This window comes from Marmota monax, unplaced genomic scaffold, assembly GCF_021218885.2.
Source record: "Marmota monax isolate L192 unplaced genomic scaffold, Marmota_monax_Labrador192_F-V1.1 WCK01_AAM20220418_F8-fsc00066, whole genome shotgun sequence".
Lineage (NCBI taxonomy): Eukaryota > Metazoa > Chordata > Mammalia > Rodentia > Sciuridae > Marmota > Marmota monax.
In genome coordinates this window covers 1,893,154-1,908,899 of record NW_026692805.1, presented here as the reverse complement: position 1 = coordinate 1,908,899, position 15,746 = coordinate 1,893,154, and the positions used below count along the sequence as shown (strand labels likewise).

The following is a 15,746-nucleotide window of genomic DNA, read 5'->3' as shown; positions in this document are numbered from 1 at the left end:
AATTTATGCAACCAAAGCAAAGTTGCTTTTTAAAATCATTGGGAAAATATCTTCTGAGCTGAGCATTAATGAAACTTTGCTTTGTCTTTTTTCTCTCATTTAAAATTTTTAGTTTAGTGATTTATATTTTCATTTGGTATTTAAAATAATTGCCCTCATATTTTTAATCAGCACTCATCTTTGTATGAATCTGTGTGCATTTTTAACTACACGAACCTTTGTTATGTGAAGCAGATTTCAAGACATCACAACAGATAGTTTAGTCTAAGAAAGACTATTTGGTGAATTTTTTATACTAAGTTTCACTTTGACGATTAAAAAGTTAATTTGGAAGGCTTTAATGGGATTTTTACAGTTGGATTTTTTTCAAGTAAAATTTGGCAAACTCTTCTTTATTCTGTAATATGAATCAGCAACTTTAAAAGGTTTTAGGAATTAAAGTGAGCTACTTTTTCCAGTGTTTACAGTGTCTGTTTTTCCTGTTGTCCTTATATATGTTAAAATATGCTTTCAAATGACTGGCTTTGTTATAGAGATTTGGGGCAAAAGCATTTGAAAATGAACATAAGTGCATTGTGTAGTTCTGAGTTCTACAAAAGTGTAAATGGAGTGTATTTTCCATCATTAGGCAGCAGTGATCCAAATTTAAACCACATGGCCTCCTTCTAGGTGTTAGGTCAGTGTAAATTTTAATCTTGCTACTTTCTTTTATGTTTGAATTTTATAATTAGATTACCTGAATTTTAAAAAAGCCCTGGTCATATTACATTTATTGTTTGTTTACGGTGTATGAAACACTATATTGTATGTCTTAGCATATTTAATTATCAACAGTTCTGCATTATCATCTTCATTTGTAAGGAAATTAAGCCTTATTTAATAAGATTAAAAACTTGTGCAAAATCACAGAGCTAGCAGGATTAGAGATTAAACCAAACTCTAGAGCCCTGGTGCTCAGCTGTTATGCTATATTGCCTATACTGCCTATTTTGGGATAAACTTAGGATAGTTACTGGGAAAAAAAAAAAAGTTGACATTTTCCAAGATACATCAAAGCCTAGTTTTTACTAAAAGAATTTACTTATTAGCTTGGATCATTAAGTTTAGTTTAAATTACTAACACTCTGGAAATCTGTAATAATTTCTTGCTTCAATTTTAGTAAAAAAAAAAAAAAAGCCTTTCAAGGTTCTTCGCAAGACTTCAGTTAGAAAACTTTGTAGTCATCATATTAGAATGAGCTTTTTAAAAAATATAATTAGTTATAGGTTGCTGACAATTCATATGGTCTTGGTTATGCGTTTAAGAATTATAGCTTGAATTATGATAACAGAGGAAAGGAATTTCGAATGGCATCAACTTACAGAAGCTTCTTAAAGTTCTCCATCTGTCCCATCAGCGGCCCCCAGACCAAATGTAAAAATCTTTAAGGAAGCCTTGGTACATGCTTGAAGCGCATTCCTGTTTTCAATTAGAAATTGCACATCAGAATCAGAAGCTTTCTTACTGAATATCTGCATGTTGTCTGTAGAAGAAATTCTGTTAGAATTCTTGTGATCTCGTTGGTAGTGTGTGGTAACAAGAATTTAGAATTAGTTGTTGAATGTTGCCTTTTAATGATATATATATATATATATATATATATATTTAATATCTAAACGTTTCTTTTCTTTCTAGAAAGGGCTCACAAACATATAAATCCTGGGCAACAGCGTGGCTGCAGGCGATTGAACTGGAGCTCCCCGTGGCTTTCTGAGGCGTAAGTGTGTGGAGGGTTCCCTCACCCGCAGCCTGCATCATGCCAGCTCTGTCCACAGGATCTGCTAGTGACACAGGTATGCCAAGCCAAGAGGGGCCGATTTCCTTCCACCCCTACTCCAGTCTTGTTTGGGCTGAGAGGCAGCATTGCTGTAAGAAAGCACCAACAGCTCATGCCTGTTTCTTTGTGACCAACACGAGGGGCATGAAACCAACCTAGACGTGTCCTTGGTAGAAAAGTTACCGGAGGCCTCTCTCTGGCTGCTCCTCTACCCAGGTCATGGTGTCCTGTGGTGCTCTGTGTCGGTGTTCTCACATTGTCTTGCTTTTGGAGTAGTGCTGTGTGTTTGCTTTTTAAAAATGAGGTATTTTAAATAAACAGAAAATTCTGGCAAATTCCATGATATCTACCTGTGTTGCCCTCCACACAGATTTAACAACAGACATAAACTTTTTGCTGCCTTTGCTTCAGACCTCTCACTTTATTTTTTCTTTAAAGAAGAAAACATCCTCCCTATTCCATTCCTCTATTTTTTTCCAGACGTGATGCCTATCTCTAAATTGATAGAGGTCATTCAGGGATTCAATTAAAACTCATAAACACATTTCATCTTTTCATTTCTAAGATTTAGAGATGCATAGAGTGAAGTTTCCAAGAAAAGAAAAAATATCCCATATGTGAATGTAAAATTGCCCCTTTCTGATCTAATTTAGGGAATGCAGTGGGGGTGGCAGATGCCCCTTGAAGGTCCTTCTGGTATTCCTCAGATATGGTGATTTTTCCCCTGGATGCCTATAAGGATGTGTGTCTGGGAGACCAGGGCATTCTCAGGGCTAGAGCGTTTGCTTAGCATGTGTGAGAGAGAGACTGGGTTAGATCCTCAGTATCCTCCCCGCCTCTCAACCCCATAACCAAAAAAAAAAAAAAACAAAAAGTGCACATGGTTGAAGGCTCTGCTTTGCATTTTGAAGACCCCTTGAAAGAAGTGGTGGCATACTGTGACTAAAAAAATTTCCTCTCTGTCACACTGGCTGTGCTGAATTTGGTCCTACTGGTCCTATTTTCCAACCAGCTGACATAGCTATTTCAGCCTATACCATTCCAATCATCTGCTCTTTATCTTCAGAAACAGCTGAGTTACAAATGTAATTTTGTGTTGTTATTATGTTACATTGGCATTTTTATTTGCACAGTTTGCAGATATCATTCTTTGCTATTTTCTGGCATTTCCATACTAACAGTTTGGAAAGTTTTGTCTCATCTTTATCTATCAAGAATTCCCCTCCCCCCCAGATAGATTTACACTAGCTTTTGTCAGGAAGAAATTTTGATTGTTAAGTTATATAAAATATTTCTTTGTCAAGATATTAATTTGGAAAACAGCTCCTTTGGAATTTTTTCCTCTTTTTAGTTATTATATATTCTCACATTTGTGTTCTTCTATATAAAAATGAATGATTTAAACTTTCCATAGTGGTTTCAGAATTATAGATAAAATTTATTTGAACCATAAATTTACTATAGTTGTGTTTTATGCCCTGCTTTTCATCAAAAAAAGTGTTATTTTAACTGAATGCAAAGTGGTTTTGCTTACATATAACTCAAAACATGATTAAAAAAGGTGTATTTATGGTTTATTGGGCAGTTTAGGTGTCAGTCATGAAAAATGGCACAGGCTACTTAGTATTTACAAAGAGCTTTTCCACACATACCATCTCACTTAGTGCGTATCTAAAGTACCATCCGATTGACATTCTGCTTTATGGTATTTTTTGATCTATGTCCCAGTAGGGTTGGAATCAGGCACAGAAGACACTGTTCCAAGGTTAGTGCACTTAAGAGAGCGCCTAAGTGTGGTATTCTCATCAGATGTTTGTAGTTCCCTTATAGGTCCTCCCTGTCCAGATGCATTTGGCCATCTGGGGTCATTTTTACCATAAGCCCTGTTGCTTAGTAATATGGTTGATGTTGACCCCTCATCAGGTCTCCAGCAGAACAGAGTATAGCTGACGGAATGGCACCCAATGGACAGCATGCCCCAACCTCTCAGTACTTATTTGGGAAGATGCTTTCGATGTAACACTTTTACCATTCACTCCTCAGTCTTCCCCTTCCTACTTATTTCACTTAGAAGAAAGAATTAATTATACAAGTTCAACATGGTAACAACTACCTTTCCCCAGTCTCTTTGTCATTTTGATAGAAGCTTCCAAGAATTTTCTATGCATTAAACACGTACATCGTTTGGATGTGGCTCAGTGGTAGAGCACACGTTAGCATGCAGAAAGCCCTGCATTTGATCCCCAGCACCAGAAAACCACGAACTAACAAAAAATTAATCAGATATGAGTGTACATAAATACATTGTTTTGAATTTTTTTAAAGTCATGGATTTTTTTATATGCTATGGCTTGTTATTTTCTGTATCAAGCAGTATGTCTTGGAGAGGTACTTCCGTGGTATATAGTCACTATAAAAGTGTGTGTGTTTATGTATATTTATCTATATATCTATTCCTATACACATCTATATATCTACCTCATTCTTTTGAACTAGTTCATAGTTTCTCATACTATCACAAGGTAGTGGACCATACTATTATTAATGAAACCCTGGTTCTGCTTCTTTTGTAAATATTTTGGGAGAAAAGATGTGCACATTTAACGATACCATCAAATTGTACCATCAAATCATCCTCCAGACTAGTTAAACCAGTTAATGATTTATGGACACTGCATTAAAGTTCCTTTCTCCCATATTCTTGCTGATATTCAGCATATTTAGCCTCTATAATTTTTACCACCTAATGGTAAAAACAGTATTTTAAGTGTTAAAGGTGCATTACTACTGACATTGAGGATTTTAACAAATGAAAATACCTGTTCATTCCTCTGTGATTGTTATGATTTGGATGTGAGACATCCCCCAAAGGCTCATGTATAAAACAATGCAACAACATTCAGAGGCGAAATGATTGGGTTATGAGAGCCTTAACCCAATCAGTGAATTAATCCCCTGAATGGATTAACTAAGTGGTAAGTGATGTTGGGTAGGATGTGGCTGGAAGATGTGGGTCACTGTGGGGGGGAGCATGTCTTTTTTTTATATATATATATTTTAAAATATTTTATTAGTTGTTGATGGACCTTCATTTATTTATATGTGGTGCTGAGAATTGAATCCAGTGCCTCACACATGCTTGGCAAGCACCCTACCACTGAGCCCTAGGTTATATATTTTGTATATGGCAAGTGGTCTCTTTCTCCTTCCTGATCATTATATGAGCCGCTTCACTCTGCCACACTCTTCCACCATGATGTTCTGCCTCACCTTAAGCTCCAAGGAATGGAACCAGCTTTGTGTGGACTGAGGTCTCTGAAACCATGAGCCTCCCAAAAAACTTTTCCTCTTCTAAAATTGTTTTGGTCAGGACTTTTTAGTCACAGCATCAAAAAAGCTGACCTAAATGGTGATTTAGGTATTCAAATCCTTTTACCATCTTGGTATTGGCTTATCATTTTCTAATTTATTGGCAGAATTTCTTCACTTTTATTTTACATATTCTTTGGTTCTTAGAGACGGTACACCATTTCTTCTGGTCAAATGTTTGTCCTTTTTGCCCCTGAAATAGTATAATTTCTTTCATAGAGTTGAAAATTTTAATGTAGTAAAGTCAATCTTTAGTTTTTTTTTTTTTTAATTCTTTTGCCTAGGTAGGCCTTTCCTGTCCAAAGATCATATACATATTCTTCTAATAATTTGAACCCAGTGCCTCACACATGCTAGGCAAGCACCCTACCATGGAGCCACAGCCACAGCCGTAGGTTATATATTTTGTATATGGCAAGTGGTTTTTATACATTTGGAATTTTAATCCAACTGCATAGAGGCAATTATTTAATATAATGTTAGTCTAATTTTATTTTCTCATGGATTGTCAGTAGTGCCAGCATTTCATTCTTTCCACGTAAATTTGTAGTAGCTCCTCTATCACATATCAACATCACGTTCGATCTGGGTTCTCTTTCTTGACTTTAATGGTCCACTGATTTTATCTTAAGACATCTTTTCTTGGCTTTGCTAATGCATTATAGTTATAGGTAATAGTGGGGTTCATTGTGATGTATTCATACATGCATATAATATAATGTGCTCCATTTCTTTCCCTGGTATCTCCCTTTTCCCTCTCCTTCCCTCCACTTATCCCTGTAGAGTCAAAGAAGGGATTCAAAGAGGGAGGGAGGAGGAATGGAAAGGGGGAGAAAGAGTAGAATTGACTAAATTATGCTTGTACATGTGTGAATATATTATAAGGAATCCCACTTTTTTATGTACAGTTAATAAGTAAATTTAATAAGTAAATAAATAGAAGGCCAGTATCTTAAGAAATTTTTAATAAACCAATTTTGTAGTAATTTTAGAGTTATAGAAAATTTACAAAGATAGTATAGAAATTTCCACATCTATATAATGAACATTTCTATGTGTGATCAGCTATAGCTATATCAAGTTAATATAAATTCTGACTGAAGTTTCCAACTCTGATCTTCTAGCAAACGGATCATTCTAGCCTTTTTCTCTTGCTTGTCTGTAAATTCTTTCTGTAGCAGTTAAAAAACTTGCCCCTCCTATCCATGACAAGTCTATTTAATCTTAAGTTCAAGTCCAGTTTACATATCTAGCAATATCAGAGTTGTTAACCCATGGGAAACAGCTTTCATCAGCTAGAGAGTTGATATTATTTTTATTCCTGTAACGGTGCCATACTTTAAAAAAATCTTATGGAATCATTTCTTTCCCACATAACACCCATGCTAGTTTTAGTTTTATAATTTCATTAAATATGATTTGTATAAACATATAATGTGAAACGTAATATATGTACAGAAACGTATGTAAAACTTTTACAAGTGCAGTTTTAAAAGTGTTCATAACATCCATGTGGCCACCACCTAGGTTAAGAAATTGAACACCTTGAAAGCAACTGCTTCTAAGTGGTGACCTCCTTTGAGATGGGCAGGGAAAATGGAAAAGATTCCTACTCCACACTATGCATAATGCATAGCTTATGATTCCAGGTCAATATGGTTTAATTTTGCTCATTGTTGAACTTTATAAATGGAATTAAGCTATGTAGATTTTCTTAGGCTGAAAGTATTCATTTAGAATGAAAAGTAGATACATATAATTATTTTAAAACCCATGAAAAACCATAATCTTTTTATTAATTAATTGCTTGACACACTTTTTTATTTTCTGGCTGTCTGCTCTTTGATCACTTCTTCATATATAATACGGTCTTTAAGAGAAAAACAATTCAATCCTTATTTATTATTTTACTCTTGATAGTTTGGAGGTAAGCTGCATTCAACTTCACACAGAAATTCTGATTAAATTTTTCTTTGTATGATACCCAACTTAAAAATGATCAATGGTGCCTTACTGAATATATTCCTGACAGAAGAGAATTTGTTTTGACTAGCTTTAAATGAGAATAGATTCCTCAGCATACAATTTTATAAAACTTCAATGATTGATAGAAGCTTTACAAACTGCCTTTTGGCTTAGTATGCTTCAAATTACCCGCATACTTCTGGTGCTGGGGGCTACAGAACATGGTCATGTAATGGTACATACTCTGGACCCGCATCCTGTGTTATGAAGCCAACTTAGTCAGCACAGTGGGCTGCTGTAATAATCCTCAAAATCTTTTTCCACTGGATGGCTAACAATAAGTTAAACATATACAGCACTAAGGAACTATGTAACTAAGCCCACTACATAATTACATTCCCACTAAACCCAAATTAAATTTATCTTCAATGGCAACTCATCCTTAATTAGGTTCCTTCAAATACCACCAGCCTTTATGTGTTCTTTTGTGGCTTGTCTTCTCACTCTTTATGCTGTCTTCCCCGACTTCCATGCCCAGAAGTTATTAATTTCAATGTAGTTGGGCACCATTTTCCTTTAGCATTAGTGATTCCTATATCTTATGCATGAAATATTTTCTTATCTTAAGACCATGGAGTTATTGCTTTCTCCCTCTGTATACTGGTTTTAAGACTTTAGAATTGATTTTAGTGTGAGGTGTGAGGTGTGAGGTAGGATGATTTTTCCATACAGCTATCCACGTGCTTCATGGTGACTCTTATAAAGACTGGCCTTTCCTTTTGGCTGGCAATGGCAGCATCTGGGACCTTCATGACAGTGGTGTTAGTGGTAAGAGTGTGCATCATTGTTTTTAGTTTTATATCTCAAAGGAATCATTTCAGCATTTCTTTGTCATGTTTGTTCAGTGTGTATATCCTTCTCCCCCTTTCTTGTTGTCACATGATCCTTTATTTGTGTTCCTTTGTACTTCCTAACTAGCTGAGCATTCCACTGCACCACTGTTGATGTCATTTACTGTGTCATGAGATGGTGGCCACCAACATTGAGCCCACAGACTGGGCAGTCCCCAGGGTCTTTTTAATGGATCCACGAGTTGTCTGGGTAAAGATTGGTGTTGTATGCTGGCAGTGTTGACAGTTTCATCCAAGGGGATATTTTCACTTGTTTTTCTGTTTCTTTCTGTCTCTTGGTGGTTCCTGAAGGGCACTGATGATCAAGGCAGAGGCAATAGGTACACTCTCAATGTGGGACTGTTCTGAATGGATAGTTTCACTGTGATCCTCAGATCCTTGACTTACCACTTACCACAGTATCATCAAACTCTTTTGGAGACAGACCCAGGAGTTTGATTTGGAGGGCCACTGCAGATGTGGCACTGATTTAGCACTGGTGCACCTCAGGTATACCATTTTGATCTTGTTGGGGTGAAAGGTATAGGATCAGCTCAGATTTGGGACACTTGAAGAAGGATCCACTTTATCCTCCTCTGAGACAAAAACTGAAAGTCCTGTGTATCCTTTTTTAAGGAAGTTTCCTTTGATTTCTAGTTTGCAACATTTCCATTAATCAAAAAATGATTAGCTATTGAATTTTGCTTTTCATTTATTCACCTTAATGATCCTGTGATTGGCTTCCTGTTAATTTTTTAACGTAGCAAATTATATTGATTTTTTGAACATTAAACCAACTTGCTTTTTAGAGACAAACTTAAATTGGTCATAATTTATTGTCCTTTTTATATACTTCTGAATTTGGTTTGCTCATATTTTGTTCAGATTTTTAAAAATCTGTATTCGCAAGTAAGTTTAGCCTGTAATTTCCTTTCTCATTCTTTTATCACCTTTTCATAAAGTCATGCCAGCAATGGGTGGAATCTTTTTTTTTCCTCTTGTGGAAAAGATTGTGAAACATTGAAACTAACTTTTACATGAGTTGGACTTACCTGTTAGGCTACTTGGTTCTGGGAATTTTTTTTTCAATTAAGATTTTTAGTAAACAATTCATTTATTTTAAAGGTATTAAGGATATCCTTAAATCTTTCTATTTCTTCTTGTGTCAGTTTTTGGTTAGTTTCCTTTTTCTAAGACAGGCCATTTTATAAAAATTTTAAACTTTGTTGTGAAATAAAATTGCTCATAATATCATTTTATGTCTGCAGTTTCTGTATCAGTTTCTTCTTATTTGGTCCTGATTTTGATAATTTTACTCTCTCTTCCCCGCTGCTTAATTTTGTTAGTTTTTTCAGTTCTGTTAGTCTTTTGAGAGATAAAATTTTGGGATTTACTAATTGACTTTGTTCACAACTATTCAGTCTGCCTTTTTTTCTTAATGTTCACCTTTGAAACTATTCATCCCCAAGTTTTACCTTATCATTTAAAAATATTTTCAGAAAGCTGAATTTGCTTTATTTTAGTCCTTCGAAGTTTCTTTAGGTTTACTTTGTGGTTTGATGCATGGTTAGTTTTAATAAGTATTCTATATGTATGTGTTTAATGGTAGTTGTATTCCTGTATGTGTCTCATACATCAAACTTGTTGATTAAGTCATTCAGATGTTTTTGTATAGGCATACCTTGGAGATGTTGTGGATTTGGTTCCAGACTGCATTAGAGCAAATATCTCAATAGAGTGAGTAAAGTTTTTGTTTTCCCAGTGCATATAAAGGTAATGTTTACTCCATATTGTGGTCTCTTAAGTGTGCTATAGCATTATGTCTAAAAAAAAACCAGTGTATCTACCTTAATTAGAAATATTTTATTGCTAAAAATTGCTAACAATTGAAGGTACTCGATATGTCACTGAGATTTGCCATTAAAGGAAGCCACTTGAAATAGCAAGAATATGCTTTTATTTTTATTGTCAATGTCATGAAAATATGGTGTGGTCATTTTTCATTTTTAAAAAGCCTCCTATGATCCTTCTTTCCCTTTGATAATTTGTTTATTTCATTGTGGAAAAGCAACTCTGAGCTTGGTGTGCTTTTTTTTTTTTTTTTTTTTTAGTAGTTCCCAGAAAGAATTATCTTCTGCTGATTTGACTTGATCATATTTATATTTTTCACAGTTTCCTTCCAAAACAGGATTTCCAGGCCTGTATCTGCCTGTTAGCTTTTCTCTGTAAACAACAAACAGTGTGCAAATTAGCATTTGGGAAACTCTATTAGCATTACTATTTTTAGTCAATATATTGATGCTTTTGTGAACTAATTCTAAGTATTTGGTCTATTTTAGTCAATGGAATATGTATCTTTATATAATTGCAATTGGGTAAAATATTATTTTTCCAAACACAATGGCAGTAAGCAAATACCAGTGGAAGTTGACTAAATGAGCACAGATAAGCCTAAACTCTGCAGTGTGTGTATGGCCTTGAGAGCTTGTCTGGAGCTTCTAGCAGGAGTACAAGCCCTAGTTCACCTGTAACCAAAGAAATGCCCTCTTTTTACCTGGGAAGGTCATTCTCTTTGAACGTACAGCTTTGATGAATAATATATATGGATCCATGAGAGGGGAGGGGACATCATCTAGCCAGCCATGTGAGCCAGATCGGCCTTGATGATCAGTGGCTGAGAGCGGTTCCAGCCAGATGGCTTACCCACCCTTACATCCTTGTATAGCCTCATGTAACGAGAATGGAACAGATTTTTTGTTAAAGTCATAATTTTGTTATAAATTTGACCATACCGGAACAAAATATTACTGATTTTTTTCCCTTCGACAGTGCTAAATTACCAATAGAAATGGGCTGAGGACCACTTGAAAGACCACTGGGACCCTCTAATGTTCCACAGGCCACACCTCAAGGAACAAGAGTCAATCTAATTTCTTGCACTGTTTCCTCAGAGGCTTGGAACTCAGTGAGCGATTTGGAAAATGCCCATCTTTGCTTCCTTAGCAGTTTCTTGCTCAGGGAAAAATGCTATTAAAAGTGTCATTTAAATGAAAGAGAGTGTCAATTATTAAATTTGTGGTCTTATGAAATAAATAGTTATATTGAGAAACTATTTTTATAGCAAAATTTTCCATATACACTTCTGCATAATACTAAAATTGTCTAAATTGCTAGGTTTTGTATTATAGTAGGCTTCATTGTCACAACAATATTTTCTTTCTTTCTCAGCACAATATTAGTGTTCCAGAAAGAGTTTGTGATGGTTTCAGTGTCCAAATATATAAAGGATTGTCTTGGTAGATTTCAGATTCCTGTTGATATATAATGTTCCAATATTAAAACTGGCACTAATTACAAATTGGAACCATTTCTAGCTTAGAGATAGCTTCAAAAAATGAAAGTACAGGTATATGCATGCACTTGCCCTCAGTTAACTCAGCCTGATTTTATAGATTTTAAGGCAATTAGATAAATTGTTATTGAGCAAACTACAATATTATAATTATTTATATTGTTTTGTATATTTAAAAACTTAGCCTGCCAGATGCTCTACTAGGTTATTCAGAATAGAGGGATTGTGTAAGAAAGAGATTGCTTGTGTCAGGGTTGAATTAAAGTCTTTTAGTCTTACAGGTACTTATGGAAATAAAACACAACTTTAAATGAGAAAAATTGAGGCCTGCTATGAATGGCACTAAATAGTGCTGATTATTTTACCTTTGACAAAGTGGAAAATTTAAAGCTTGGTGTATCCCATTTTATTAATATAATAAAATTTAATAGTGTTGTTCTGGGCGTCGATATATGTTCTTTAGTGTTTATTAGCCCTAGGTTATAGTAAAATGTTTTGGTTCTTTGCCTGTCTATACTGTACAGAATGCACATATCAAAAACTAAGAAAAAACCAAATAAATACTTATTTTCGTTTTCTCAAGTCTTTTCCTATATGATTTTTAAATATTTTGGTTGCTTAACTATCAAATATGATTGAACACGGAGGACATATTTTTTATCATTTAACATAGGTTTATAGTTTCCCCAGACTTGTTCTAATAATGAAGCTATGAGGGATATGACAAGAATGGTGATATTGAATTTCTCTAGACGACCAGTAAATTTTTCCATTCTGATGTCAGGAATGTTGAGCATCTGGAATCTGCAAGAAGAGTGAATTGTTCGCTGTGGGAACACTTTCATCATATTCTGAGCCACTTATTCTCTTAGGAACTACTACTGTCTTGTACAGAATATTGTATTTTTACAGAAACAGTTTTCTGGAACTGGAAAAAATTTTCTCGCTCGTGCTTCTGTATTTTTTAATGCTTTCAGGTTTTAGCTGTACCATTGTTTGGAGAATTAATGCTATTTTTAGCATTCAATTTATTTCCTTAGGCTTAATAACAGTAATTTATATTTGATCAAATACAGTGAAAAGCAATAAAAAACGAATGGTTCAATATAAAGGTTTCTTTACAGTTTTTGTAGGTGGATATTTGCTCTATCCTTTTTGTCATCTTTTCCCTTGAATTTCTAGGCTCAACATTGTGTATCTTTATGCCTTATGTCTTGATTATGGCATTTCTTTCTTTGAAAAGTGTTATGGAGGTGGAGGGAAGGAACATGCAACATTTTCCATGCTCTTCATTTGTAAAACATTTCCGAAATCAAGAGTTGAGGTTAAAACAAGTATAAACTGGTGTAAGTTTCCTGTTTTGCTTTTTTTTTTTAAACCTTTTTTTCTATTGAGTGAATTTCTATTCTGAATTGGCCTCGGCAGGGTTTGTATTTATTGTTGGTTGCTCCTCGATTGGAAGATGGCGTTGCTATGCTAGGTTGCGATTCTGTGTCTAAAATACGGGCTGGATTCCCCATGAGAAAGGTTCGTGTTGGGTCTCACTCATATCTTAATGTGCCATGAATATCTAATATGTGTTTAAAATTTATTGTTTTGTTTACTTACAATGAGACGCCCTTCTTCCCTCCTTGTGACATCGTGTAGTTAGCATATCTGTTTCACCTGATGTTTCATCAGCTCAGACTGAATGCGGAACCAGTAAAGCTACATCTTTTCTTCCACACCCCATTTTGCTGTGGGATTGTACAGGAACATAGTTTACCAAATGTGTGCACAGTCCTAGTATCATCTCGATCCTTTAACCTGAGGACTCATTCCTTTACCACTGAATCATTTTGCTTCCCAGTCTGCCCTGCCCCCTCCTCCCCAGTTTCCTGCCTTTTCACTGCAAGATCTCAGTTGAACTGCAGCCACTTCTCCACTGGACGGTTGTGGTCTCCTCCTTACCCACTCGAAGTTGTTGTCATTGTTACTCTCCATTTCTGGATACTTGTCATTTTGATCAGGCCCTCCAGTAACTTTAAGTTGTATTGCACACTGTTATTTCCATTTGGGCTTCAAGTCTGCATAAGCAGATATGAATCATTTTCAATCTGAGTTAGTAAAATCATAGTTCACATACTTTGCTGCCTCATTCTCTTTGGGCTTTCTGAACCACGAACACTTGGTCAGTTAGAGGCTTTTATTTTTGGCTTTGTCTTCGGGTTGCTTTTGATGTGGTCCAGATGGTTTGTCCCCACTTTATAGGCATCTTGATGAAAAGACTGTTCTCTCATTTGACAGACACAACTCTGGTAATTTTCCTCTTTTACAAAGCATTATGGATTTACTCTTGCTTGTGTAAGAAGTAAATACATTTCTTGACTTCTTTTTCTCCCACCGCTACTTGCTTTTCCTTTTCCCCATCCTATTGAAATGATTGAAAAGATGATTTCTACAATAAAGATGAATTTTGTGGCATTATTCCTACCAAATGGTAAAACCTCTGTGATGGTTTTGGCATGAGTTCTTGGTTGATGCAGTTTTTCTGATTCTGAGCATGTGGCATCCTTGTGTGAAGGATAGCCTTGTTGGCTTTCCAATTCTATAATCTTTTTTCCTTTGTTATTAATAAATCCTTTGAAATAGAAGATGAAAGTATCACAAATTTTAAACAGTAACAGGAACCTGTAAGTGGGAATTCTCTATAGTTTTCTTATGAATAATGTTCATTATATCAAGAACTCTTGGAAAAATTGCTGGGAAAACTAATGCTAAAAGGCTTTAAGCCAAGGTCATTAAAAAACAGACACTAGTATGGCAGTATGTATAAACATGGATGTGTAACCATTGTGATCCTGCAATCTGTACACGTGGTAAAAATGGGAGTTCATAACCCACTTGAATCAAATGTATGAAATATGATATGTCATGAGCATTGTAATGTTTTGAGCAACCAATAAAAAATAATAATCTGTAGCATATTATGCTAATTAACAAAACCCTGTGTGTTGATTAAAGATATAGGGATGTTCCCTGTGGAATTAAAAAAAAAAAGAACTCTACTCCTTGAGATTCATTATATTGCTGTTTTTGCAACCATCTCTGAATGTGGCTAAGATTTTCTTAGTTTGGCAAAAAAGAATGAGGATAACTGTGCTTGTATTTATAAAATATTGATTCTATATCTAATGAACTTGTTTCCACTGTTAGTATAAGAGTTAAAGGCACAGAGATCCAGAGGGATTAAATAGTTTGGATGAACAATTGTTGTTGGACACATTCTCAGTTAAGTGTTTCAGTATGACAGCACAGGTGTGCTATAGTTGATCACCTCCAGTGTGTTTATGATATCCAAAACAGGTAGTCTGCAGGGAAGTGAAAGTTATTTATCATCATCTCTAAAATGATTAATATTATATTTCTGCATCATTTAGAGGATTTTTTAAGATGAATCCACAATTATTTTAGTGTGTTTAGTGTTAATGGCAAAATGATTGGTTATCTGGAGCCTTGTTAGGATTTTGATATAGAATGACAATCCTGTATTGCCATACAGTTTATGTAAGCTAATATGGTCAGTACATTGTGAACATATAATATTGATACCCCCCAAATTATTGATGTTGCTTGCAAATACATGTCGCACTTTTATGTTGAAAGTTATTAAGCTGTTTGAAGACAGATAATTTTGTCATTTCCCATGTCCTCTCTATTGTCAGGGGTGTGTGACCACATTCTTCATATCTCATCTCTCTACTGTTTACCCAATACACGGGGACCATCATTGCCTATCTTTAGTGCCTATGTGAAATCCTTTTCCCCCTTAACGCATTTCAGCAGGATAAACTTACATTTTGTAACATGTGTACTTAATGCTTGGGCCTAGTCACATAGTTAGCATTTAGTTTGGAACTTATTTTCAGCAAAGTGAGTCATCATTTTTACAAATAACTCCAAACAGTCAATTCTCATTCCAGTCCTTGTTACTAGTCCATTTTCTGTTGTTAAAACAAAATATACAAATTAGGGTAATTTATTTAGCGTACAGATCTGGAGGTCTTAGGAGCATGGTGCCAGCATCTCCTTAGTTTTGGTGCACAACATGGCTGATGGTATAAGGGTGGGATTACTTGCAAGAGGGAGAGAGCACATGGTGAGATACGAAGGAAGAGAAATTCAGGGGCCAGGCTTGCTCCTTTAATAATAACTGACCTGGCCCTCAGGAACCATATTGATCCCTTCTGAGAGTGTGTCTAGGACTTAATTCTCTTCTGCCAGCTGTAGCGTCCTGGGCAGCCCCAGATGGCCCTGGGGAGTGTCCTGGACTCAAACTGCTTCCAGGCACAGGGAGCAAGAACCCGTGAGACT

General features: G+C 35.4%; 1 protein-coding gene and 1 pseudogene across 5 annotated transcripts in view; one reads left to right on the top strand and one right to left on the bottom strand.

Moving 5' to 3' along the window:
- Positions 1–15,746, top strand: part of Mpp7 (MAGUK p55 scaffold protein 7) — a 253,251-nt gene that overhangs the window by 73,741 nt on the left and 163,764 nt on the right. For 4 of the 5 annotated variants that reach the window (XM_058580523.1, XM_046448366.2, XM_058580521.1 and 1 more), the window contains one exon: positions 1,676–1,833. The exons of the other annotated variant lie outside the window; for it this stretch is intronic. In XM_058580523.1, the coding sequence (XP_058436506.1) occupies positions 1,797–1,833 (37 nt within the window). In that variant the 5' untranslated portion in view covers positions 1,676–1,796. The remainder of the gene's footprint in view (positions 1–1,675; positions 1,834–15,746) is intronic. 5 annotated transcript variants of the gene reach the window in all.
- Positions 8,122–8,575, bottom strand: LOC124095128 (large ribosomal subunit protein uL11-like; annotated as a pseudogene).